The sequence below is a fragment of the Sturnira hondurensis genome, unplaced genomic scaffold (genome assembly GCF_014824575.4).
Source record: "Sturnira hondurensis isolate 20B ecotype Veracruz unplaced genomic scaffold, ASM1482457v3 Scaffold0019186, whole genome shotgun sequence".
Lineage (NCBI taxonomy): Eukaryota > Metazoa > Chordata > Mammalia > Chiroptera > Phyllostomidae > Sturnira > Sturnira hondurensis.
In genome coordinates this window covers 2,813,875-2,838,998 of record NW_028091817.1, presented here as the reverse complement: position 1 = coordinate 2,838,998, position 25,124 = coordinate 2,813,875, and the positions used below count along the sequence as shown (strand labels likewise).

The 25,124-nt window shown below is 40.6% G+C and overlaps 1 protein-coding gene across 1 annotated transcript in view; it reads left to right on the top strand.

Annotated features, from left to right (window-relative positions):
- The window catches only part of FBXW10B (F-box and WD repeat domain containing 10B), a 39,416-nt gene extending 17,463 nt beyond the window's left edge, over positions 1 to 21,953 (top strand). The window contains exons 8-14 of the mRNA XM_037070949.1: positions 1,522 to 1,643; positions 8,249 to 8,397; positions 9,364 to 9,506; positions 15,769 to 15,927; positions 17,592 to 17,863; positions 18,756 to 18,911; positions 21,097 to 21,953. Of these exons, the coding sequence (XP_036926844.1) occupies positions 1,522 to 1,643; positions 8,249 to 8,397; positions 9,364 to 9,506; positions 15,769 to 15,927; positions 17,592 to 17,863; positions 18,756 to 18,911; positions 21,097 to 21,917 (1,822 nt within the window). The 3' untranslated portion in view covers positions 21,918 to 21,953. The remainder of the gene's footprint in view (positions 1 to 1,521; positions 1,644 to 8,248; positions 8,398 to 9,363; positions 9,507 to 15,768; positions 15,928 to 17,591; positions 17,864 to 18,755; positions 18,912 to 21,096) is intronic.
- The last annotated feature ends 3,171 nt before the right edge of the window (positions 21,954 to 25,124 follow it).

The window sequence follows — 25,124 nt, the reverse complement described above, 5'->3', positions numbered from 1 at the left end:
TATTGACTCAAGAAAACCTAACTAGTCTTGATTGGGGTTGCTTTGCATTGAATTTATAGACTGCTTGTTCTTTCTTAAAACTGAAAATTAAAAAAAAAGCTTTTGTATTCTTACTTAATACCTAAAGCTTTACACTTTTATTGCTATTGTGGATGGTATCTTTTTTTCATTTGGATATTGCTGGTGTGGAGAAATGATATCAATTTCCATAGTTTGATTTTGTATCTTAGCAACCTTGATAATGCTCCTTATTAACTCTAAAAGTATGTGTGTTGAGTTGGTTTGTTTATGTATATGATCTTATCAACTGGAAATACTGACAATATATTATGTTCTTTTTAATAATTATACTATTTTTTCTTTTTTCTTTCATTCTAACTTTTCTAAGCTTCACAGGAAAGCAGCAGCAGTGAGTGCAGCCCCCTGAGTTTTGTTCTCCTGTTTGAAGGGCATACATCTAAAACAGGGGTGTCAATTTCAACTCCTTAATAGTTAAGGAGTAGTTTATACAGTCCTAAAATTATTTCAGCCCTTTGAAGGCAACTGTGAGGCTGATGTGGTCCCTGGTGAAAATGAGTTTGTTTCTCATTAAATTTCTCTACTAGAGAAAACTAAAGTTTCTCTATTAAGCTTATGCTTGCAGTTATGACTTGGTTTATAAGTTTACTAAATCAGTGAATCTAAATCAAGGAATTTGCTTCTATTCCTGTTACTCTACAAGTGTTATCAAGTATATTTTATGCATAAATTAAGAAAAAAGGGGGCCTCATGGTTGGCCATGTTGCTAGAAACAATAACTCAAAACATGCTTTTGTTCAGACTACAGGGACATGGTTAAACACATTGTGAACACGTAGTAGGCTCTGACAAACAGGTAAGGCCATAGCACATTTGATAACATTAGAAGGGAAAACTTAACACATTCAAAGAATATGTTATTATTAATTGTTATTTTTTATTATTAATCATTTATTATTTGCCAAATCTAATAATAAGTCAATGAAGTAAGTAACATTATAGCCCTGACTGGCGTAGCTCAGTGGATTGAGCACGGGCCTGTGAAACAAAGAGTCGCAAGGTTTGATTCCCAGTCAGGGCACATGCCTGGGTTGCAGGCCAGGTCCCCAGAAGGGGACACATGAGAGGCAACCACACATTGATGTTTCCCTCCCACTCTTTCTCCTTCCCGTACCCTTTCTCTAAAAATAAATAAATAAAATGTAAAAAAAAAAGTAAGTAACATTTATTGCTTCCAGTTTCAGCTGAGAAACCTGAAGAACAGAGTGGTTCAATAACTTATCCAAGATCATACAACTAGGCAGTGCTGGGCCTGGGGTTGGATCTTAGCATCCCGGCTTCAGGGTCTGCTACCTAAACATTACACTTCGCTCTGTCACAGAAGCGATCTGCCTGAGGTGGAAATCTGTCATAATGAGAGCTGAGACCTCAGACGAGTTGGTTGCTCAGACAAGTTGGATGCTCAGAAAATCTCAAAAATATTTTTTTGCTTAATTCCTGCAGATACTGGGATCTAAAAAGTGGGGCTTGTGTACGAATCTTCAATGGCCACCAGGGGACAGTCACGTGCATGGATTTATATAAGAACAGGCTTGTATCTGGAGCAAGAGATTGCCAGGTGAAAGGTGAGAAATAAATGCCCTAAATTTTCAAAGAAGTTTCCCCAATCCATTGGTTGTCAAAATACATTTTGACAAAATACATGAAATATATTTACTCTTATTCATCCATCTGTCCATCCATTTATCTATTGATCCATTCCTTTGACAACTATTGGTTGACTACCTACAATATGCTAGACACTGTGCTAAGTGTTAAGGGAAAAATGAGTATAATATTGCTCTTGCAATATGGCTTTTTATTTCCTCAAGAAGCTCATCATCTCATAATGAAAATACATATATGTATATAATGGGGGATATAATAAATATGTGAATAATAACAACTGCCATTTATTGAGTACTAATTTTGTGACTGCGGTAGGGGCTTCATGTGTATTATCTTATTTAACCCTCATGCCCTGACTGATGTGGCTCAGTTGGTTGGGCATCGTCCCACATGAAAAGAAAGATAGCTGGTTCAATGACCAGTCAGGGTACATGCCTGGGTTGCAGGTTCGGTTCCTGGTCTTATTTAACCCTCACAAGAACACTATGGGGTAGTACAGAAGAGGGATCAAAACTCAAAGAGAAAAATAACTTGCCCTAAATTGAATCTGCTAAGTGGTAGAGTGGGGATTTGAACCCAGGGCTATCTGACTCTAAATTTTAATTGGCTCCTAATGAACATGCAGAAGTTAAGGGACCACAGAAGTAAGAGCAAGAGGTACAGCCACCACAGACAGGAAGCTATTTGAGTGTGATCTTGAGGATAAGGAGATCTACAGGCAGAGGAAGAGTGGAAGACATTCCAAGACAAAGGAACAGCACAGACAAACTCACAGATGATTGAATATAACAGTGTGTTCCCTTTGCTTGGTATGGTGAGTGTGGTGTTGAAGATCAGGCTATTAAGTTGCCTGTAGCCAGGTTATTAAGGGCCTTCTGCATCATGGTAGAAAATTGAATTTTATAGGACATGGGAAGCTCTTACATCCATTTTAAGCTGAGGGTTGACATAATCAAATGTGTGTTTGAGAAAGATAACTGGAATGATAGTGTGGAAGAAGGATTTGGAGAGCAGTGACTATGTGGAGTCTGAGGACAAGTTAAGACACTACTCAGCCTAGAAAACTGTGATGTTTTTTATATTGATGCTATTGGAGACCAGGCAAGTGAGAAAAAATGCAGATGGATGCATGTTTATATCAGATGGCATAGTCTCCCTGAAGAGAGAGTTCTAGAGGGAGAATTGACAGGACTTCACCACCAATATGATATGAAAAGTGAGAAAGATGGAAGACAAATGATGAGGCTGGACTTTCAAACTCAGGCCAGTGGGGATCTGGAAATAGGAAAAAGGGTGGATTAGAAGGGTAAGGTGAGGAATGGAGGAGAAGGTAATGGCTTCAGTTTAGAACATGATGAGTGTAGAAGGCAGTACAATGGCTCACCAGAGATCTGCACATCTTAACCCCTGGAACCTATGACTATGTTACCTTGCATGGTGAGAGGGACTTTGCAGATGTGACTAAGTTAAGGAATTCTATTTTATTTTTAATATATTTTATTGATTATGCTATTACAGTTGTCCAATTTTTTCTCCTCTTATTTTCCTCAGCCCTGTACCCACCCTCTCACCAGCATTCCCCCACTTTAGTTCATGTCTATGGGTCATACATGTAAGTTCTTTGGCTTCTCCACTTCCCATACTATTTGTAACCTCCCCCTGTCTATTTGTAGCTACCATTTATGCTTCTTATTCTCTGTACCTTACCCCCATTTTCCCCCTTCCACCTCCCCATTGATAACCCTCCATGTGATCACTACTTCTGTAAATCTGTTTCTGTTCTCAACTTGCTTAGTTGGTTTTTGTTTTTTTTTTCTTGGTTGGGTTGTTGATAATTGTGAGTTTGTTGTCATTTTACTGTTTGAATTTTTATCTTCTTTTTCTTAGGTAAGTCCCTTTAACATTTCATATAATAAGGACTGGGGGATGATGAATTCCTTTAATTTGACCTTATCTGGGAAACACTTTATCTTGCCTCCCATTCTAAATGATAGCTTTGCTGGACAGAGTCATTTTGGATGTAGGTCCTTGCCTTTCATGACTTGGAATACTTCTTTCCAGCCCCTTCTTGCCTGCAAGGTTTCTTTTGAGAAATCAGCTAGTAGTCTTATGGGAACTCCTTTGTAGGTAACTGTCTCCTTTTCTCTTGCTGCTTTTAAGATTCTCTACTTCTCTTTAATCTTGGATAATGTAATTATGATGTGCCTTCATGGTGCTTCCTTGGATCCAACTTCTTTGGGACTCTCTGAGCTTCCTGGACTTCCTGGAAGTCTATTTCCTTTGCCGGATTGGGGAAGTTCTCCATTTCTTTTTCAAATAAGTTTTCAATTTGTTACTCTTCCTCTTCTCCTTCTGGTATCCCTATGGTTCAGATGTTGGAGCATTGAAAGTTGTCCCAAAGGTTCCTACGAATCTCCTCATTTTTGTGAATTCTTGTTTCTTCATTCTGTTCTGGTCAAATGTTTATTTCTTCCTTCTCCAAACTGTTGATTTGAGTCCTGGTTTCCTTCCCTTCTCTGTTGGTTTCCTGTGCATTTTCCTTTATTTCACTTTTCATAGCCTTCACTTTTTCTTCTATTTTGTGATCATACACAGTTATTTATGTGAGAATTCTGATTACCAGTGTTTTCAACTCTGCATCTGATAAGTTGGCTATCTCTTCATTACTTAGTTGTATTTTTTCTGGAGCTGTGTTGCAACCCTTCAAGGCTGGACAGGTTCATGGTATTTGTGCAGATGGAAAATATTCATGGAGCCATTGGGATATCTGGCATGCCTTTTTTCATGGGTAAGTAAGCCACACATTCAAAGCTGCATGTCCATGTGCATGTCTCAGCATAGCACATGTCATGGCCCTTGCTCCCCATCATGGCACCCATTGTGGCACCTGCCTTGTTATTTGTCTCTCATCATCATCCCCAGCAAGAAGTCCCTACCTGTTCAAGTACTAGTAGGGAACAAAGCTGGAAAACTAACATAACATACCATAATAACATAACATAACAAACATAACATAACATAACATAACATAACATAACATAACATAATTCTGTGCACTATTAGAACACTATTTATCAGGTCCATTCAAGGCTGTGGAAACACTGCTTCCCTTAGTTACCCAGACTGCGGTGAGGAAACCAGATTGCCTCCACTTACCCTACAAGAGCTTTGATCTGTTGTTTCATTTGGGCTTTTTTTGTTTGTTTGTTTTGGCAAGCCTGTTTCATAGTAAGGGGGTGGAGTCTTAGGTATCACCACACTGGGTGGTACAACCAATGATGCTGTGTTGTGGCACTGTATGTGGGGGAAGGGTCCGAGAGGGAACAATGCCACTTGCTCAGCTTTCAGTGGTTTTCAGTCATTTCCTCTGCTACCCACAAGCAAATTGGGACCTTCTGGTGCTGATTCCCAGGTGGGTGGTTTTGTGTACATTGTTGGACCCTGTGGCTGGGTCCAACGAACTCTCCTATGAGTCTGGGAGTTTTTCCTGCCACCTTAACCCCCACAGGTTTTTCAGTCAGAGGTTTTTGAGGCTTTATTTCTCTACACTGGAACCTTAGGTTGTGTGGTCTGTCTTGCTCCCCAGTTGTTTCTCCCAGTTTATTCACACACTAATGTGGGACCACCCACGGTGCCAGCTACCGCCTCGACCGGTCTACAAGCTGCTGCCTTGCCTTGAAGCCTCTTCACCCCAGCTGCCCATCTCCATCTTTCCTCCTGGGCTGGATGAATGTTTCTTCTTTAACTCCTTGGTTGTCTGACTTCTATACAGTTCAATTTTCTGGCAGTTCTGGTTAGTTTTTGTTTTTAAATTTGTTGTTGTCCTTCTGTTGGTTCTGTGAGAAGGCACAGTATGTCTACCTATGCCTCCATCTTGGCCAGAAGTCTCAAGTTAAGAAATTTTAAATGGAGAAATTATCCTGGGTTTTCAGTGTGGACCCATGGGTAGTCACATGGATCCTTAAAAACAAACTTTCTTGTCTGTGATCAAAAGGACATGTGACTGCTATGACTGATGTGGCCCAGTGGGTTGAGCATTGTGCTGTAAACCGAAAGATCACGGGTTCAAATCCAAGTCAGGGCTTATGCTTGGTTGCAGGCCAGGTTGTGGGCATGTGAGAGGCAATTGATCGATGCTTCTCTCACACATCTGTATTTTTCTCCCTATCTTTCTCCCTCTTTTCCCCTCTCTAAAAAAAATAAATAAAATCTTGAAAAAAAGGAGATGTGACTATTGAAGAATGGTCAGAGAGATGCAACGCTGCTGGTTTGAAGATGAAGAGAAAGGTTCATGAGCCAAGGGATGTGGGTGACCCCTAAGGGTGGAAAAGGCAAGGAAATCAAGCCCCAGAGTCTCCATAAATGAACATAGCCTGAACATGGCCCTGCCGACACCTTGATTTTAGACTTTTGTGGTCAGGTCAGATTTCTGTAAAATAGTAAATTTGTGTTGTTTTCAGCATCTAAGCTTGTGAGAATTTGTTACAGAGGCAACAGAAACCTACAAATTGAGTATGGGATTCCCGAGGATATCCAGGTGACAGTTGCAGTGGGGAGATGCAGGGGTGGCTATACCAGTTTGGAGCTCTAGATCAGTCGATTTGGTGGTTTTCAGTTGTAATGAAGATGGAAGCCTTAGTTATGGGTGAGATGTTCTGTGCAAATCAGGAGGAAAGACTGAAGGGGAAAAAAAGCAAGGGACCCAGGAAACCACAGCATGTTAGGGGTAGACGGAGGAAAAATGTGGGAAAGGGAGAATGTGGTGGTGTTATGTTTGCAGATACTCACATCTGCTTAAGATACTCCCTACCTCTTTGCCCTCCTCAGCCTGAATGAAAGTCTCATTGCTGTCATTGCTTTGAGAAGGAAAGAAGAAAGGATGAAAGAGGGAGGGTATGATGGTGGAAGGGCAGGCAAGGACTCAAGCTTGAGAGAGTTTTGTGGGACCCCAGGCAGGGCCATAATGGGGCAAGGGAAGTTAGGCCCTGGCCTCAGGTGTGAAACTTCAGGGGGCACCAAAAAAAAGCCTCTTAGTAATCAAGGTACATATTTTAATGCAGTATTTAAAAAGTCAAAACTAATGCACATGATGAAAAAATATCAAAAGATCTCTCTTACCTTAACTCTGACCCTGGCCACCAGCCCACCTGCTTCCCCTGGGCTTTTCCTACCTTCCTGGGTTACCAAAATAGAAAGAAAAAGTGACCACTGGAGATCTGAAAGGTAATTCCTCACTTCTTAAATTCTTTAAACCAGGGCACCTTGTCAACATGTATTTTAATTCCTCTTTCAATTTTCACATACCTAATTTGATAAAAGGGCCCATATATATATATATATATATATATAAAAGAAAAAAAACATTCTCAGGTAGTTAATCTACCTGATTAACTTTAGCATGTCAAGGTCAAGGGCATGGCCTTGCATCCAGATTTCCTGGGCTCAAATGCCACTTTAATCTGCCAATCACCTGTGTGATCTTGAGCAGGTTGTAGAACTTTTCTATGCCTCAATTTCCTCACCTGTGTAGTGGGGAAGAATAATAGTGTTTGTTTTGTGAAGATGACTTAATACATGTCCAGCACTTTGAATGATGCCTGGCCCATTGTTAGTGCTATACAAGTATCAGCTGTGATTATTTTGTCTTAGTTAAAACATTCTGTTTCCTGGGAGGTATTTTGGGGGCTGATAAAACTGACTTTAATGTTCTCATCCCTGAATTCTTGGTGACTACTTTCAATATTTGCCTTGAAGCTCTGTTCTCCCACTCACCCATTTACTCTCATATTCATCCAACTTGCAGTGCCCTAGGCCAGAGGTCCCAAACATCTTGTTAGGAACCAGTCCACACAAAAGGAACTGAGTGAATGTAGGGCAAGCAAGCAAAGCTTTGCTCGAATTACTGCCTGACCTTTGCCTCCTGTCTCCCCACACCCCATCACCCTGGTCCACGGAAAAACTATCTTCCATGAAAGCAGTCCTGGGTGTCAGAAATGTTGGGGGCCACTGACCTAGGCTGTTGCCCTATCACCATCTATGTAGAAGCAGCATTAAACCTGCTCCCAGCTGTGACAATCTCTCAATTAGTAAAATCCAAGTCAGATTCAAAAATATTTTAAAATGTGAATGAAAACAGATAGTTTTCTTTTCTTTAGAGTAGAAGTGTGAGTCAGAAGCATATCATCTGGAAAGAATGGCACCATGCAAAATGAGCCGTGATTCTCCTGACATCATCCTAGCAAGCTTTTTCCAGGCTTGAGGAGGAGTCTCATAGGCAATGAGCTGTCTAGCACTTGGACCCTAAGGCTAACTCCTTTGTTTAAAGCTAAGGTTTAGACATTGCTGGCTCTCCCATGAGCAGGAAGCTCTGTGTTGCATGTGGCTGGAGCTGTTGGAGAGCCTGTGGGGGTGCCAGCCCAGACAAAGGTTGTCTGAGGTCTGACTTGATGGGCTCCAATAGTCTTAGCTTCTCTGATGGGGTGTAGAACTTCACTGTAACCTGCCTTCATCCCCTTCTCATCCTCTCGCCCCACCCACCACCTTTCTCTCTCCTCCCTTTCAGAGTGGGATATAGAGACAGGGAAGTGCCTGAAGACGTTTAAACACAAAGACCCTATCTTGGCCACCAGGATCAATGACACCTACATTGTGAGCAGTTGTGAGCGAGGGATAGTCAAAGTGTGGCACATTGCCATGGCTCAGCTGGTAAAGGTGCGGACAGTGGGCTGAGGAGGGAATGGGGCACTGGTGGTGATGGGTTGGAGGAGACTGATGGTCTCACACCATGTTGCTCCATAGGCCACCCTGGAAAATCAAGTTACAGTCACCACAAGGGTGGTCCAAAAGAGTTGAAAGGAAAGGCCACCTCCAATACTGAGCCATTGTGTGTTGGTGGAATATCAGGGCCCACATGATTGCTGGGGTGGTAGTAGAAGGCTACATTCTGACTTGGCATTATGAATGGGCTCGGGATATTTTAACAGCAAAAAAAAGTACCTTTTCTTTTTCCACAATATTCTACCCTGATTCTGGCATGGGTAAAGAAATGAACAAAGTCACAATTGTTTTTCCCCTTACACTGATGAAAAGAATATTGGCTGTTTTGCAAGTGTTTGAATATTCATATGCACAAAATGTTCTCACTGGTCTTGAAATCCCTTGGCTCTAGTGGATGCTAGTGAGGTGTCATTTATGCCAGGAATGCAAGATCACAGTGAGAAACCACTGGCAAAGTGGGTAGGTTTTTTCCCACCAACCTTGTTGTCACTGTGGTCTAGTCAGAGTTTGCAGGCACAAGGATGCCCAGGTGCCTTCTGGGCCCTTGTAAGGAGCTGGGATGGAACACTCTGTTGCAGCAGAGGATGGTGAATCCTGGGCCTCTTTGGTGCTCTAGGAAGAGGGAGCCTGCCTCAGCTGCAGACCCACCAGAAGCCAAGTTTCTCCCTGATCACATTCTTCTTTCGTGGGGGAGAGAACTCTGGAGTGGCAGAGGCATGGACTCCAACAGCTTTCTTAGAGCCAAAGCAGAGTTGGCTACTTAAATACCCAGTGAGTGGGAGTTGTGGATAAGTGCACTGTGGCTTTGAAATTTATCTGAAGAAGCTTCCAGTTTTGGCCCTTGGAGGAGTCACAGTCTAGTTGAAGACGGGCTAAAAACAGAGACAGCTTTCCTTGCAGACTCTCAGCGGCCACGAGGGAGCAGTGAAGTGCCTGTGCTTTGACGAGTGGCACCTCCTCTCAGGAAGTGCTGATGGACTGGTCATGGCCTGGAGCATGGTGGGCAAGTACGAGCGATGCCTCATGGCCTATAAGCACCCCAAGTACGTGCCTGCAATGCCCTGTCTGAACAATGTAGTGCTGTCTACTTTCTCCATCATAGCCAAGGCCTTGATTCTTGGTAGATCAGTCCCTCCGGCTGTCTACTGACCTGTTGTCCCCTTTGCTCCTCACCCATTTGTTTTTCCTTCTCCCTTGCCTGTTACCAGTCCCCTGCACCCCGCTCTGTTTGACCAGTCCCTCTCACCCCTCCCCCACACTTGTTTTCCTTAAGAAATAATAATACTAGATGTGGATTTTGAGAAATGTTTAGAAGATTATACTTATGACACAGGTGATATATCTATTACCTACTAAGTGTGTGAATATTTGTAGCACTGTTCCAAATAATGCCAATTCCAGTAAACCCAAAATTCTTGGAATTGGCCTTTTCCTCAGGAAGCTTGTGTTATAAAAGCTTAAAATGATCCAAGTGACAAAGGTTTAAAAATGACTGAGGGCTTTCTCTCTCTGACCTATTTTATTTATATGTGGAATCTAAAGAACAATATAAATGAAATAAAACAAACAAATAAACAAAAACCAGACTCATAGGTCCAGAGAGCAAGTTGTTGATTACCAGGTGGGAGAGGGGTTCAGGGGCTGGGTAAAAAAGAGGAAGGGAGTGAGAAGTATAAATTGGTAGTTACAGAATAGTCATGAAGATATAAAGTACACATAGGGAATATAGTCAATAATATTGTAATAACTATGTATGGGGCCAGGTGGGCACTAGACTTACCATGGGGATCACTTTATAAGTTTTATAAATGTCTAAACACAATGTTATATGCCTGAAACTAATATAAAATAACATTGAATGTCAACTGTAATTGAATAAAAAAACCTGAAGGCTTAAAGGAGCTTACGTAAAGTCTGTGGGCTAGATCCTATTCCAGGATAGCAAGTGGATTTTATTTTATAATTCCTATCCCAATTTAGTGATGGTGGCAGCTTACAGCCATTTGAGAAGTAGTCTGAGGTCACACCTGGGCATATCTGGAAAGGGTATTGTGGTCGGTTAATAATTTTGCTGTGGCCGTAGGTTTTCCAGGCTTCTCTGTGCCATTCCTGTGCTACATGAATGAGTCTTCTTCCTCTGAGTGCAATATAAACAATTCCAGGAGGTAAAATGCTGTCCTGATTGATTAAAACAGTAAATGCATCTTCCAGGGTGATCTATCAGGGATAGTTATTTAGTAAAATACATCCTTAAATTTCTTTATACTCTCAAAAGAACCTCTTCAACAGATACATTGGCTTTGTGGGAGATGGAAGGGGATTTGGGTATCCATGTGTATGTTCTCTGTCTGTGGCATGTAGCTGCTTTCTTGATGGGTGGGTGTTAGGAAGGGCCTGTGTTCAGTGATTTATCCAACCCCTAGGTGATTATCAGTAACTCTCTTAGTGTGTCATCTGGATTACCAAACCTTGACCCTAAGAAAGGTGTCAAACCTTATGATTTCATCTGAAAATTATAATTAAATGCTTTTAAAATGTTCCAAGTACAATTCAGTAGGCTTTAGTTTAAGTATTGGAAAGTAATTTGTTCCCAGATAACCCAATGATTTGATCACTATTCCACGGATCCATGAGCTTCCCACTCCATTTTAGCTATAAGATCTTCTTAAATCATCCTCACTTCCACTGAATGACAGCTCCAACATACCACTCACATTGGTCTTGATACCTTGCAAATCCACAGACATCTGGAGAACACGGTCAATATTCTTGTTTATATGGCCTCCCCTCCTACTCATTATTTTTAGTCCTGTACATGTGTAAATACTCAGTAAATGTTTCTAACTGATTTGTGAGGACTAATTTGACAGATTGCCTTTCTGGAGAGTTGTTACAGTGATTGGGCTGATACCCATCTTTTGAATATGACATAGATGACAAAACAGATACAGTTGCTGTCTATCTTCTTGATCTAACTTTTCATCCAAAATGAAGACTATGCATACAGTGTGGGAGAGAGTGGATGTGAGAAATACAACCAGAGGATACAAAGTAGGGCTGACAGCAATGATGATCTGTAGAGAAGTTTATGTAGTCTGTTGCATCTTTTAAAAGAACCTCCTTGATTCCTTAATGTTTTTTTCTGCAGCTAATATTATAGTAATATTTTTTCTTTCAATTTTTAAATTGAAAAGAAATTGTTTAGACATTTATTTATAAAACTTTTAAATTGATATCATTTATATAACATAGAAGTCACTATTTCATTGTGCACAATTAATGGTTTTTAGTATACTCTTAATGTTGTACAACCATCACCACTAATTAGAGAACGTTTCCATCATTCATTAGTAATGCTCTATTTCACTTCTGATTTTAGTAATTTCAATTTTCTCTCTTATTTTTTTGGTCAATGTAAGTAAATAATTGTCAATTATCTAGCTAAAGGCTTGTTCAAAGAGCCAGCTTTTGGTTACATTGATTTTTCCCTTTTGTTTTTCAATTCTCAAATTCATTGATTTCTGTTCCAAGCTTTGTCTTCCTTCCTTCTTCTTGGTTTGAGTTTAGTTTAACCTTCTTTTTCAAATTTTTTAGGGGAAAACCTTAGGTTATTGCTTGAAGAAATGTAGGCATATTCTGCTATAAATTTTGCTATGAGCAAATTTTTCATATTTTTTCTGTTATTTGTTTTTAAGTTAATTTATTGTAGTTAGAGAACTTTGTATGATTTTAATCTTTCAAAATTTATTGAGACTTTTTGAATAGCCTAATATAAGGCCTATCCTGGAGAATGTTCCATGTGCTTTTGAGAGTAATTTGTATTCTCTTGGTATGTGGTGGAATGTTTTGTATATGTCTGTTAGGTCTGGTTGGTTACTAATGATTGTCACATCTTCTGTTTCCTTGCTTATCTTCTGTCTAGTTGATCTATCCATTACTTAAAGCGTGACATTAAAATCTTCATCTATGATTGTTGAGTTGTCTCTTTCTCCCTATAGTTAGGTGTTTTGCCTCATGTATTCTGGGGTACTGGAGTGAGGTAAGTATGCATTTATAATTGTTATATCTTTTTGATGAATTCACCAATTATATAAGTCCTTGTCTTTATTTAATGTCCTTTATATATGTTCTTGTCACTGTATAATGTCCTTTTTAGTCTCTATTGACAATTTTGTCTGCAGGTCTATTTTGTGTGATATGAGTATAGCCACTCTAGCTCTTATTTGGTATGGAGTATTTTTTCATTCTTTTAACTTTTTTTTATTTTGATTCTAAAGTGGGTCTTTTGTAGACAGCATATAGTTGAGTCATGTTGTTTTTAATCTTTTCTTTCAACCTCTGCCTTTTATTTGAAGAGTTTAATCCACTAACATTTACTGTAAAGAATAACTTATTTTACCATTTTGCTATTTGTTTTCTATAGTTTTATGTATTTTTTTGTTCCTCCATTCTTCTATCATGGCATTCTTTGGTCTTAAATTGTTATTTTCTAATATGTTAATCAGAGAAATTGGCCTGTGTTCTCCTCACCTGGTTTTGGTATTAGGGTAATGTTTGCCTCATAATATGAATTAGGGACTATTCCCTCTTCTTCCAGTTTGATTATTTTAATATGAAAACTCTAGAAATCAAATCTTTCCTGCCCTCAGGGTTTGTTTTTGTTGTTGATTATTGTAGTTTTTGTTTGTTTAGTGTGTCTATATTCTTCATCTTGTTTGGTCACTGAAGTCTCTGTTTTATTGCCTTGGTGGTATACTAGTGACTGGAAAGAAATTTACTTAAACACTTGGAAATAAAATATCTCCAATTCTTTGCCAAGGTGCTCTGTGTTATTGATGGAAGCCTTCAACACTCAGCCAGGCTGGTTAAATCTCTGCCTTAGTTCTCACTTCCCATTTGTGTAGAACATCACAGTCAGCCAATAGTGAGAGCTTAGGGCTTTTTCAGGTCTTTCCCAGGTATGTGCACAGCCCCAAGAATAGGTATTAGCTTTTTATAGCCCTATGGACATCTTATTCCTCATATTTTTCTCCCAAGCTTTTTGGTTAGTCAACTGTTTGACCCAAAAGATATGTATTGCCTTAAGCAGCAGTGATAAAAAAATATTAGCCTATAAATGTTTTCAGTAAATTCCCTCAGGCAGCAGCTTTAGTACTGGTTGACTTCTTAGTAAGGAGAAATAAATAAAACTTTTATGTTAGTTTTCAGGAAACCATTAGACAGGTCAAATAATTCATAATGAATGAGGTCAGTTCTGTTTCCTTCAATACCAGGAATGTGGGCAATTTTCATGGCTACCCCTGGACTGGGGAGTTAGGAACAGGACTTGGGGCTAAGCCATCTTTCTTATCTAAATGTTCCCTGGCTTGTTGTAAGCCTTTGATTATTTTCCAGAGTTTCTAAATAGTTGATTCAGACAGGGGGTTTCCCATTTTTTTATTGCTTTAATGGAAGGACAGATTTTTTTGAGTTCTTGCCTCCTCCATTTTCATTGACATCACTCTTTGTAGTGTCTTTTGGTAAACAAAGAACAAAGGAGAAGACAAATAACCTATTTTAGGACAGAGATAAAACCTGAAAGGAGACTGGTCTATGCTAGAATTGTAGTAACCACAATTAAGTTGGGTACTGAGCTGTTTTTGAAATACTTTCACTAGTTTAATCCCAACAGCAGTTCTCTGAGGCAGAAATCACTGTCCACCCTTCACAGATGAGAAAACTGAAGACTGAGAAGTCAAGTTACTTTCTCAGGGTTATACCACCAGTTAGTGGTAGAATGAGGTTTTGATCCCGGGTTTCTGATCCCAAAGCCTATGCTTTATATCAGTAGGCTATAATGGCATAGGCTGCACTACTAAATATCACAGGAACCTGACATGAGAAGTGCAGGCACAGCTCAGCAAGATCAAAGGAGGTATAGAAAGAGGCAAACTCTTTTACCACCAGGCATCTTTCCTAGTGCTGATGCCCCTACAGGAATCAATAAAGCCACCAATAAAGTTACTGTATTTCCATGTTGGAAAAACCTAGAACTTTCTTATATTTAATTTATCCTATCTATCACCCATCTATCACATGAAGAGGGATTCAAGCCACATTGGCCTCTTTGCTGTTCTTTGAATAGGCTAAACATGCTCCTGTCTTTCAAAGTTCTTTGTTACTTCTGTTTTGCTAATGGCAGGGGCCTTGAAAAGTCTTAGTCTGACCCTTAGATCTGATCAAGGCTTGCACCAAGTGATATGAAGTGGATGTTGTTTTTTTCAACACATTGTAGCAATGATCATACTCTGAAACATAAGCTGACACTTACTTTTCAAAAAAGATTTATTGAGGGTCTGCTTTGGGCTAGGCCCTGTGCTGGGCATGCAAAGATGAACATTACCTAGGTTGTACCCTAAGGAATCTATCAGTGTACTTAAAGTTTGTGTGTGTGTGTGCATGTGTGTGGCGAGGGGGAGATGGAGATAAGAGATGGTCCTATGGGCCATGGATGGACTTAGATGAGTAGAGATGGCAGGGGTGGGTGGACTTGCTTTATGTATAAAATCAGTCAAACAAACTGGTGGCATCCGACTCAACTTTTCAGCATCATCAGTAGAAGTGGGTTAACTGCACCTCTCAGAACTGAACACTCCACATATCTGGAGTTCGACTGAGACCCAGCTGCTGTGAGGAGCATTTTGTTGGAGGCATCTATCTAAGTCTTCCTCTGCTTCTTTCTCTATCTTGCTGGTTGTCATAGAGAGGAACTCACGTATCTCCTGCCTGGGTATAGTTTTCCTTCAGGATGTTTAATGGAAAGAATGAAAGCCACCAATTTAAGACCCAGATGAAACTGCTCAAATACCAGGTTTTGCTTCAGATAAAGATGATCATTTTTACTTGTTATTTTTCTTTCTTTATTTAATAATACTATTTGAAAAGGAATCAAAACATTAAATAATTTTCAGAATGACTTTTGTAGAAGTTAATAGCTAGGAATCAAATAAAAAAGCAGGATATCTATTAAACAGACCTCGTACAAGTGTACTTGGCCTTGGCCACCTATGGAACTGTGACCAAATTGCAGGAAGAAGAACTGTATGGGAGGAGGGAGTACAGCCCTATCTTGAGAGTTAATAGTTTACATACAGAATTCTAAAATGGTGGCCGATATCACTTCAGGGACTAAAGTGCTTAAAACCACTGCCTCCCAACCACATGCAAAGTACCCTGGACTACAAAAAGCAAAAAAAAAACAAAAACAAAAAAACCCACAACAAAAAACCAAAGCAGCTTACTGCCTATGGCTCTGCTCCCTTCCAGGGAGGTGTTGCATGTGGCCCTTCTCTTCCTCCGGGTCATCAGTGCCTGTGCAGATGGCAAGATCCGCATCTACAATTTCTTAAATGGGAACTGTCTGAAGGTGATGAAAGCCAATGGCAGAGGTGACCCTGTGCTGTCCTTCTTTATTCAGGGCAACAGGTGGGTAATAGGTGTGGAGGTCGGAGTGGTGAATAATTCTGTTTGATCTTTTTCTTCTCTGGGACACCAGCCTCGTATTTTCTGGCAGTGGGAGAGTAGGTAAAATTAGACTCTCCTCCAATTTTTGCTGGAGGAGAATAATAGGAGACTAAGTGCGCTTTGCACCAGATTAGCAATCAGGGTTCACATCACTCTTAATTTGTTCTGGATGTCTGGGCAAATTACCCAGTGAGTGCAATATGGCTGTGGTGGGGGGACCTGCAGCCTGCCAACTGAAGCACCCACCTCTACCCTCCTGCTCCCTGAGCATGTGTTCTGCTGCCAGAGAGCTCCAGGAGAGCTCCTTTTGACACCTCACTTCTGATGTGGACATGTACGGAGGCTGGGGCAGCGGGGGGACAGTGGTGGTGGCAGGAGGCCCAGTGTCCAGTGGGACAGTGCTGAGCAGATGAGTTTATGGAAACCAGAACTGTGACTAAACTAACTCTGTGTAGAACTGTGTTTGTTATATGACACATTCAGTGTAATATTACACGAAAATTTCAAAATAGAATTAACTTTAAATTCTACCGGAGGCTTACTTCAGACATCAGTTAATCTCCATGAATCATATCACCTTCTCTTTAATGAAATGTTATGAATACTATTTCTCATCTTAAAAGGAGAGGGCTAGTAATAAGTCCCAATAAATAAACACTTCTCAGTCACGAGGTAATAATGTTTAAAAAAATTACCTCTGCCTTGTTCTCATTCAGGACATTTGAAGAGAAACTACTTCCTTTTGGCTCGAATTAAAATAAATCTGAAAGAGACTTCTAATTAGAATGATTCCCCAAGTTTTAGTCCAGTGTTTTCCACCAAATCGAGTCAGTGTTTTAGAGAGTTAATATAGACAGTTAAGATCTTGAAATCACAGCCTCTTGGAGCTGAGAGGACTGTGTAGGTGTTTCCATTTCTTGTCTCTGGTGGCAGGAAGTCTACAGGCCATGAGCTGGGAAAGCAACTTGATCTATGGACACTGGGAACAATAGAAACCAATGCTGAGGTGTGAGGCAATTCTTGGGGGGCCTAGGCTTGGAACTCCTTTCTTACCAGGTCATTGAAATGGGGATTAGGGAAATGGAAATCATTCTGCTTTATAAAGAAGAAATGTTCTGTCCAAATCTAGAGCAAGCACAGAGCCTCTGGAGTGTAGAAGTGCAGGAGTGGGCTGGAGGGTCCTGAAGAGAGGGAACTCCCTCCATTACAGTTTTCCACATCCCCATCACAGCACTAGAAACATGACATTTGGATGCTCTGCTTTAAAAAGGAGTGAATTTAAAGACATCTGTGGGCTGAGTACCTAAACCTCTGCCTTGGGCATCCTAGGTACTTGGCACTCACTCCAAGCTGGAAATCCTTTTAAAAATATTTTAACTCCAAAAGCAAAGTAATCAGAACATATGTGCCCTGCTCACTTTAATTAACAACAACAACAAAACAGCACTCTGCTCCGTGGCCTGCAACAATCGGCATACCCTATTGGTATGGTCATTTCCCACGGCATTTTCCCTGGGCCTGAGGGCTGCACAGGAGAGTAGCTGACATGCAGATGGGGGTGGGGCGGGGGGCAGACAGTGGTGACCTCCAGGCTCCTTTTGTGGACAATCTTGTTGTGGTTCCAGGATGTTGGTCAACACAGAGAGCAACATTCTGATGTTCCAGTTTGAAAATATAAAGTGGCAGTACTCCCAGGAACGGACCAAACAAAAGAAGAACAAGGACAGAGAAGAGAACAAGGAAGAAAACAGCCTCACAGAAGTCCTCTCCAAGGCTAGCACTCAGGTGTACAGCCTGAGGGGCTCCACATCCAGTAAACAGGTGGTGGCCCAGGAGTCCCTGCTTAGTAAACCTCACAGGTCTCGAATTCAGCTGAGGACAGTCAAGTTACCAACAGGTAAGAGGACTGACTCCTGGGTCCCCTCACTGGTAGCCAGTGGGGCGGGTGATAGGATTCCAGGCCTAGTTTCTTTGTGAGATATTTTGGCCAGTGATTTCTTGATGGTATAAATTCCGTACCTTTAAGAAATTGGGAGCAATTCTCTTTGATTTGCCAATCTGTTAGCCAGCTCAAGGGAACTCCCTGATTTTCAAGGCCTAAGTTTTCAGACTTATTGGAATCTTTGTACAGTAGCTAACATTAGCCCTTAATACTTGCCATTAAAACAAAAAACAAACAAACAACATCCTCTCCCCACACCCCCAAGCCAAACATATAGTACATAATTATTTCTCAGGACAGACAACATATTATACTGCATAAAAGTGTTCAATGCAGAGTGTGTTATCTCTAGAACACTGATTGATAATACGCATACCTGGAAAATATTAGTTATAAAGTAGGTACCTGTGTGTGTGTGTGGGGGGGCATGTATAGGTGTGGGCGGAGTGGCATGGCTCACACCATTTATAAGACATCCAAAGAATAAATTGTGGGGGGCTCAAGTAGGCAGACTCCTTTATTTTACCTGCCCTGTATTTGGCATGTGAAATGGGCCCATGGGTCAATAGATCATGTCCCAGCATATTACACTATAAGTGGCTGATCAGCTAGGAGAGAGTTTAAAGTTTTAGATAATGGGTACAGCTTAATGCTCAGGAGGAAAAGTGGGTAGGAGGGAAGTCAGGTGATCAAATCCTTAGGCTCCAGGTGACTACCTAGTTTCATATGACAATCAATAAATGTTGGTTTGGGTGAAAACCAGTCAAATAATCAGCTATGTTCCCACTCTTCACACCTAATTGGGTTATGTATAATTGCTATAGTTTCCACTTCAATCTTTATTTAGCAGTGTCCACAGAAGCACTTCAGGGTCAAGGAAAGCCAACATCACCTCGAAGAGACATCAAGAAGGGAGAGAGTCCTGTTTCTAAGGAAGCAAATGGCTTGGATGGTGGACAGGAGAGTTTGGAAGCAAAATCCCTCGAAGGAGATAAGATGAAAGGTGATGCTTTAGTCTGAAACAGTATCAAGATCCAACTCTCACTCTCTCTTCCACCCCCTTCCTACTCTATTGCTCACTTTGTTCAGTGTAGTTTTTTTAGCAGATTGATACTTTGCTTATCTTTTAGAATTTTGAATGAATAAAATGCCCAGTTTTTCCTAAGAGTGATTGATTTTACTTGTCTCTTTAGTGACTTGAGGCCACATAGCAAGCACCTTTGTAAGAGCCAAATTTCCAATTTGGGGCTCACAGCCTGCCACATTTCCCTGCCATGCACGCTCCTCACTTTTTGGATGGTGTGTCATGGGTCTGAAGAAGGGAACATAGAAGAAGAGGCAGTTGCAGCTGATTTCAGAGGGCATTTTAGGGGATTTCATGAGGAAGAGATAGATTTGGGGATAGGTGCTATGTATGTGAGATACAGAAATGAGAGAGAGAGATGGGGAAGGGGCTTTTAAGAAGAGTTACTGGACATCACAAATAGGATGCCCCTTTGTTATTTTTGAGAAACTTTGGTAAAGATTTAAAATGCCTTTCAAATAGTTTTGGTTAGCATAATAGTGTTTCTTTGAATCAAACTGCCTGCAGAGACTAGTTTCAAGGTAAGGATGAAACAATTACATTTTAGGAGGGCTCTACTAACAGTGAGCATCTTTGTATGTACCTATGTCTGTGTACCTGTGTGGGCATACTGGTAGTGTAAAATCTTAGGGTGGCATTGCTGAGCCAAAGGATGATTTTGTTTAATAACTAGACATTGCCGTGGTTGTCCTTTGAAAATGATAGATCAATTTACCATTCCACCAAGAACAAATGAGAGCCCCATTGCATCCACGCCAGCACTGGATGCTATCCATTATTTTGTACCTGTTTGTTTGCTAAGTAAAAACAGTATTTGCATTTCTTTAAGGATGATCACTAACAAGCTAAATGTCCATTGGTGGCAATGACTAAGTAAATAATGAAAAAACCCATATAATGCCATATTATACAACAGCTAAAATTGTTATCATGTGGACCTACATGTATTGACTGTGGAAAGAGATACACAATACATTGTACAAAAAAGACAAGTTAATGAACAATGAGTCATTACAATTCCTTTCCATAAAAGGAGAAAGAACTGTGTGTCTTGTTACACATGTACACACGTGTGGAGCAGTTTTTCCTGCATTTGAAAAGGGTGGGAGGAAGATTTGACATCTTAATTTTATTTAGTTTTATTTATTTTAATAAAATTATTTAATTCACAAAGTAATAGTCAGGGAGAAGTTTGAAATCTTATCCCATCCTAGTATGTTCATACAAAGACATCTTGAGATAAAACTATATGATCAGGGAAAATTATATCCTAACGCATGGTTGCATTTTATTTGCTAGTTATAGATTGGTATAGCTTGGGGCACAGACTTTTTCTTTCTAGGTCTGACTAGACAAATGACTTCTACTCTTCGTGACTCAGTTATTCCTTTTGTAAAATAGGGATAATGCTTTCAATGTATCTGTAAAGTATGGTAAGGGACTGAAAGGGCCAAATAAGACATAATAGGTTTGATATAATAGATTCATTCACCTGGGAAGACATCCTTGTAAACTCAAGGTCTAAGGCACTTTGGAGGTCTTGACCATGATGTAGTATGAACAAATGAATCTCTGGTTCTTGTCAGCAGCTTTTGGACCTGCTCATATTGTTCAAACATTTGGGAAATGTTCAGGAATTGCCTCTGGTCATGCTGTCATATTTAGCATTTCCCAGGGATGACATTTTCTAAGGTAGTTTTGAATTGGGAAAATGTCCAAAGATCATTTGGAATAAAATTTTGTGATTTACTTTTTTTAAAAAAACAGAAGTTACTGTACATTTATAAGGCCTGTTTTGTGTGAATCATAAAAGAGGTATGAAGTTTCAAAAATGTGCAGCACTGGGATCACATATGTTCCCTCCAAAATATGCACATCTAGAGCTTAACACACATTTGCACACTAGCATATTTCTTGAAGACTTGTATTGAATATGTCATAATTGCTGGTATCATAGAGGATTTTTGCCAACATGATGGCATATCCATCAGGCAACAAAGATCTCAGTTTGTCTAGGAGTTAGACTTAATTTAATTTTCATGAATAGTATTTAATGTTTTGATGATACACTGATTTGTTTTCCTTTTTTTTTTTTTTAAACCAGATGATGTAGAGAAAGTACCAAAACAAGAACTACTGGAAACTCCTGGAGACCTGACCAGTCACTTAAAGAAAAAGTCCTGGCAAATCTCTATGTTGCCAGACAGGTTCCTCCTGACCATTAATGCCCTGCAGCAAGCCCATAATTCAGGGGAGTTTGCCTACCCCCGTAGGCCTCACACCCAAGTCATTGATACCTGGGTACCTTCAATTTCACACCCAAGGAAGGTCCTTAGTTTCAAGGGAAAATCAGTCCAACATGAAGTTGATAGGTTGAGAGCCAACCATCCTCCCATAGATGTGAAAAAAAACAGTATTCCCCTTGAAATCCAGAAACTGCAGCCTAACCTGAAGAAGTCTTTGCACAGTCCCCAAGCCCAGTCTACAATACCCCAGCCCATGCTTATCCACACCAGGCTTGCTGGCAGCTTAAGGGGTGAAAGTCGAGCAACCAGTTCAACTGACAGGATAGTGCATACTGTTGGCCCCTTAACCAGCCTGCAGGTCATTAAGCCAAACCGCATGCTGCCTCCACCAGTAAGCACAACAACCCAGTCTGTCAAGAAAGAACGGCCTCATTTCTACACTACCCTCAATCCCTTTAGAGTGAACACTGAATTCATGCTGTTGACTGTGAGGGAGGAGAAAAAGTATGAGGAAGCGAAGATGAAAGAATATCAGTCCAGAAAGCCCACTGGAGTGGTCAATCCCGAAAAAGCCAGCAAAGCTGCTTGGATCAGGAAGATCAAAGGCCTGCCTATAGATAACTACATGAAGCAAGGAAAAACAGCAGCCCCTGAACTTGGTCCAAATGTATTTATCTGAACAGCCAATGGGAAATTATAATGTCTTGCAATAAAAAGGAAACTGACTGGATGTTGGTGTTTGACTTCTTGTTTTGTTGTTGTTGTTTTTTTTACTATTCCCTGGCAATTAACATGGGGACTCCTAATTATCTTCCTATAAACCAAAGAATTGATATTATCAAAGTAGGAAAACAGAGGGAGGCTAGGACAGATTGGCACTTGTATTCCCACTGAAAACCATTCACTGAGGCTTTGGAAGCCCAATTTTATAGATGGGGGATGGGGAAGTGATCGTTGGAGATTAAATACCACTTAACACTATCAATTTTGTACTATCATTTTTTATTGATTTATTTTTAGAGAGAGGGGAAGGGAAGGAAAAAGAGTGGGAGAGAAACATCAATGTGAGGTTGCCTCCCATGTGTCCTCTACTGGGGACCTGGCCTGCAACCCAGGCATGTGCCCTGACTGGTAATCGAACCAGCGACCCTTTGCTTCACAGGCCCATGCTCAATCCACTGAGCTACACCAGCCAGGTGTACTATCATTTTTATAGCAAATTAACTGATGAGATTGTATCAGAATAACACACTGGAGTTTCTTGGTATTTTTCCATGGAAGCCTGATGAAGCTTAGTGAGTTCAGTTAAGAATCTAATAGCAGAGGTGCAAGCAGACACCCTTACCTGTTCCTGAACCTAGTGGGAAAGCTTTTAGTTTTTGCCTGTTGAGTGTGATGTTGCCTGTAGGTTTTTGTATATAGCCTTTATTATGTTGAGGGGAGTAGGATTGAGGGTGGGAGGTGGGGGTGGATGGGTTGGGGGAAAGTGGTGGTGGGAAAATGAAGACAACTGCACTCGAACAACAATAAAAACTTTCTTGGAAAAAAAGAATTATACACACACACACACACACACACACACACAAAGAATTTAGGTGACAAAACCCTGCCTACATTTGCACACAGATTTCAGAATTTTCAACAAGTGTATCAACTTGCAAATATTTCCATCTGGCATATTAAACTCATAGCTCCTTTTTATTGAAGTCTTTTTTAAAAAGAATCCAATAGAAGCCCTCTATGGCACTGACCTATTCCAACTGAGAACATTATGTGTTTTCCTTATTAGGGCTAACTCTTAGCAGAAAGAAAATTAAGCAGATTTACCCTTTCTGCAAAGAGAGGTCACTAATATCAAATGTGTTGAGGTTTCTACTTGTCAGGGTTCAGGCAGGTAATCTAGAACAGGGCATTCCACCACAAGGGCATAGCCCATTGGGGACCTCAAGTCCCAACCAAAGGGGATAGCTCCTACTCAGTGGCTCAGCATGGCCACAGGATGCTGTAATAGAAAATATATATTGGCCTCTGCCCCTGGCACCTGGCCCAGAGTTCCCAAACTCCTTATAAATTCCTAAGTGGTAAGAGCAATAGGAGTAACTTTTGTTCTAATTAGGTGACTCTGGGCAGGTTCCTGGATGGGATCTGGTCACCACGAAGACCAAGTGATGATTAGAAGCTTGGCATTTTCAGCCCACCTTTCCATTCTTTAGAGAGGAAAGAGTGGCTGGAAATGGAGTTAATGACTGAACATGTCTGCATGTGGAAGCTCCATAAAATCCTAACAGTAAGGGGTCTGGAGAGCTTCCAAGTTGGTGAACACATCCCCATCCTGGGAGAGTGACATACCCCAACTCCACAGGAGCTCCTGAGCTCAGGACTCTTTCAGACCTCACCCTGCGTACCTCTTCATCTACCTGTTCACCTGTGTCCTTTATCATAGCCTTTAACAAACTGGTAAATGTAGTAAATGTGTTCCTGAGTTCTGTGAGCTGCTCTTGCAAATTAATCTCATCTGGGGAGGGGTCCTCGGAATCTCTGAACCACAGCTGGTTGGTCAGAAGCAGAGGTGATAACATGGGCTTATGATGAGTATCTGAATGTGTGTGTGAGAGAGAGAGAAAGAGCGAGAGAGAGGGAGAGAGAGACAGTGACACTGAGTCTTGTAGGATTGAGCCCTTAACTTACTGTGTGATCTGATGCTATCTCCAGGTGCAGTGTCAGAATTTAGTGAAATTTAGTAAAGACACACAGGAGAGAAACACAATAGGGAAGAATTGTCTTTTTTTTTCTTTACAGATGGTAATGAACTCAAATAGAATGCAAAACAAAAACAACAAAAATCCCAACTTGACAAAACCCCACAATCTATACTTTAGATGGGCCCCTCCAAACATGAAATGGGCAGTCTACACGTACAGGTAACCTGTTCACAGCCTCCACTTTTCATTTCCAAGTGCGGGAATACAACTGTTTGCCAAATTGAAAAAAAAATTATTAAGTTGAAAGTAGCATTAGCAAACAGCAATGTAAAAATGGTGATATTAATAGAAATAATCCTCTCATTTAAGGAATTATGATAGTACATATTATTCTAGGAGACTTCAACAGCATTTTGACCCGTAAACCATACAGTTAGGATGCTGTTACAATCAGTGTCAAAGATGACTTACAGTCCCTGAATTTCAAGTCCTTCATATGGGCAAGATTGTTACTGAACCAAACTCGGAACCAGTTTGGCTTCTTGTCTCTCTAAATAAAAAAAAATTAACTCAGGGACACTGATAATGAAAGTAAGATTTATTTCAGCTCTGCAGAGCGAGGAAACTCTGGGAATCAGAAACAGTCCTGCCTGTGTGTGTGAGTGCTCAGGCTTTTTATTGGGGTCAGAGCATAGGCTCTTGCAATGGTGTGAGATTCTATGGCTACCGGGTGCTGACCAATGTCATCTTCTCCGCTCAGGTGCACCCTGGTCTTGTTTTTCTCCTTCTTTAAGCCCTGTGAGTAAGCTCAATAAAGGACAGTTGTTTATCTTGTGTTTCTCTTGTGATTTTCAGAACAGGACTGCTGAATTAATGGGTAAGACACGTCTCTTTTTCCCCTTCCTGCCTTGGTTTACTATCTATCCTGCCTAACATTCCTCTCTTCCCTGGACACCTGTGGTATCTTACAACTGCAAGAAGTATCAGAGGAATTTCCCAGACCACTGTGATTTAAACTATGTATTCTCTGGTCAGGGAGGAGAGGTATAAACCATTAGCTCTCAAGTGTCCTTAGGGGAGATAAGGTCTTGCAATTTACCATGTGACTGTAAGCTGCTCAAACTGTTTGGCCTTGTTTCATTTTCTTGTCTGTTTCCCTGTTCCACTTGCCCAGGAATTTTCCT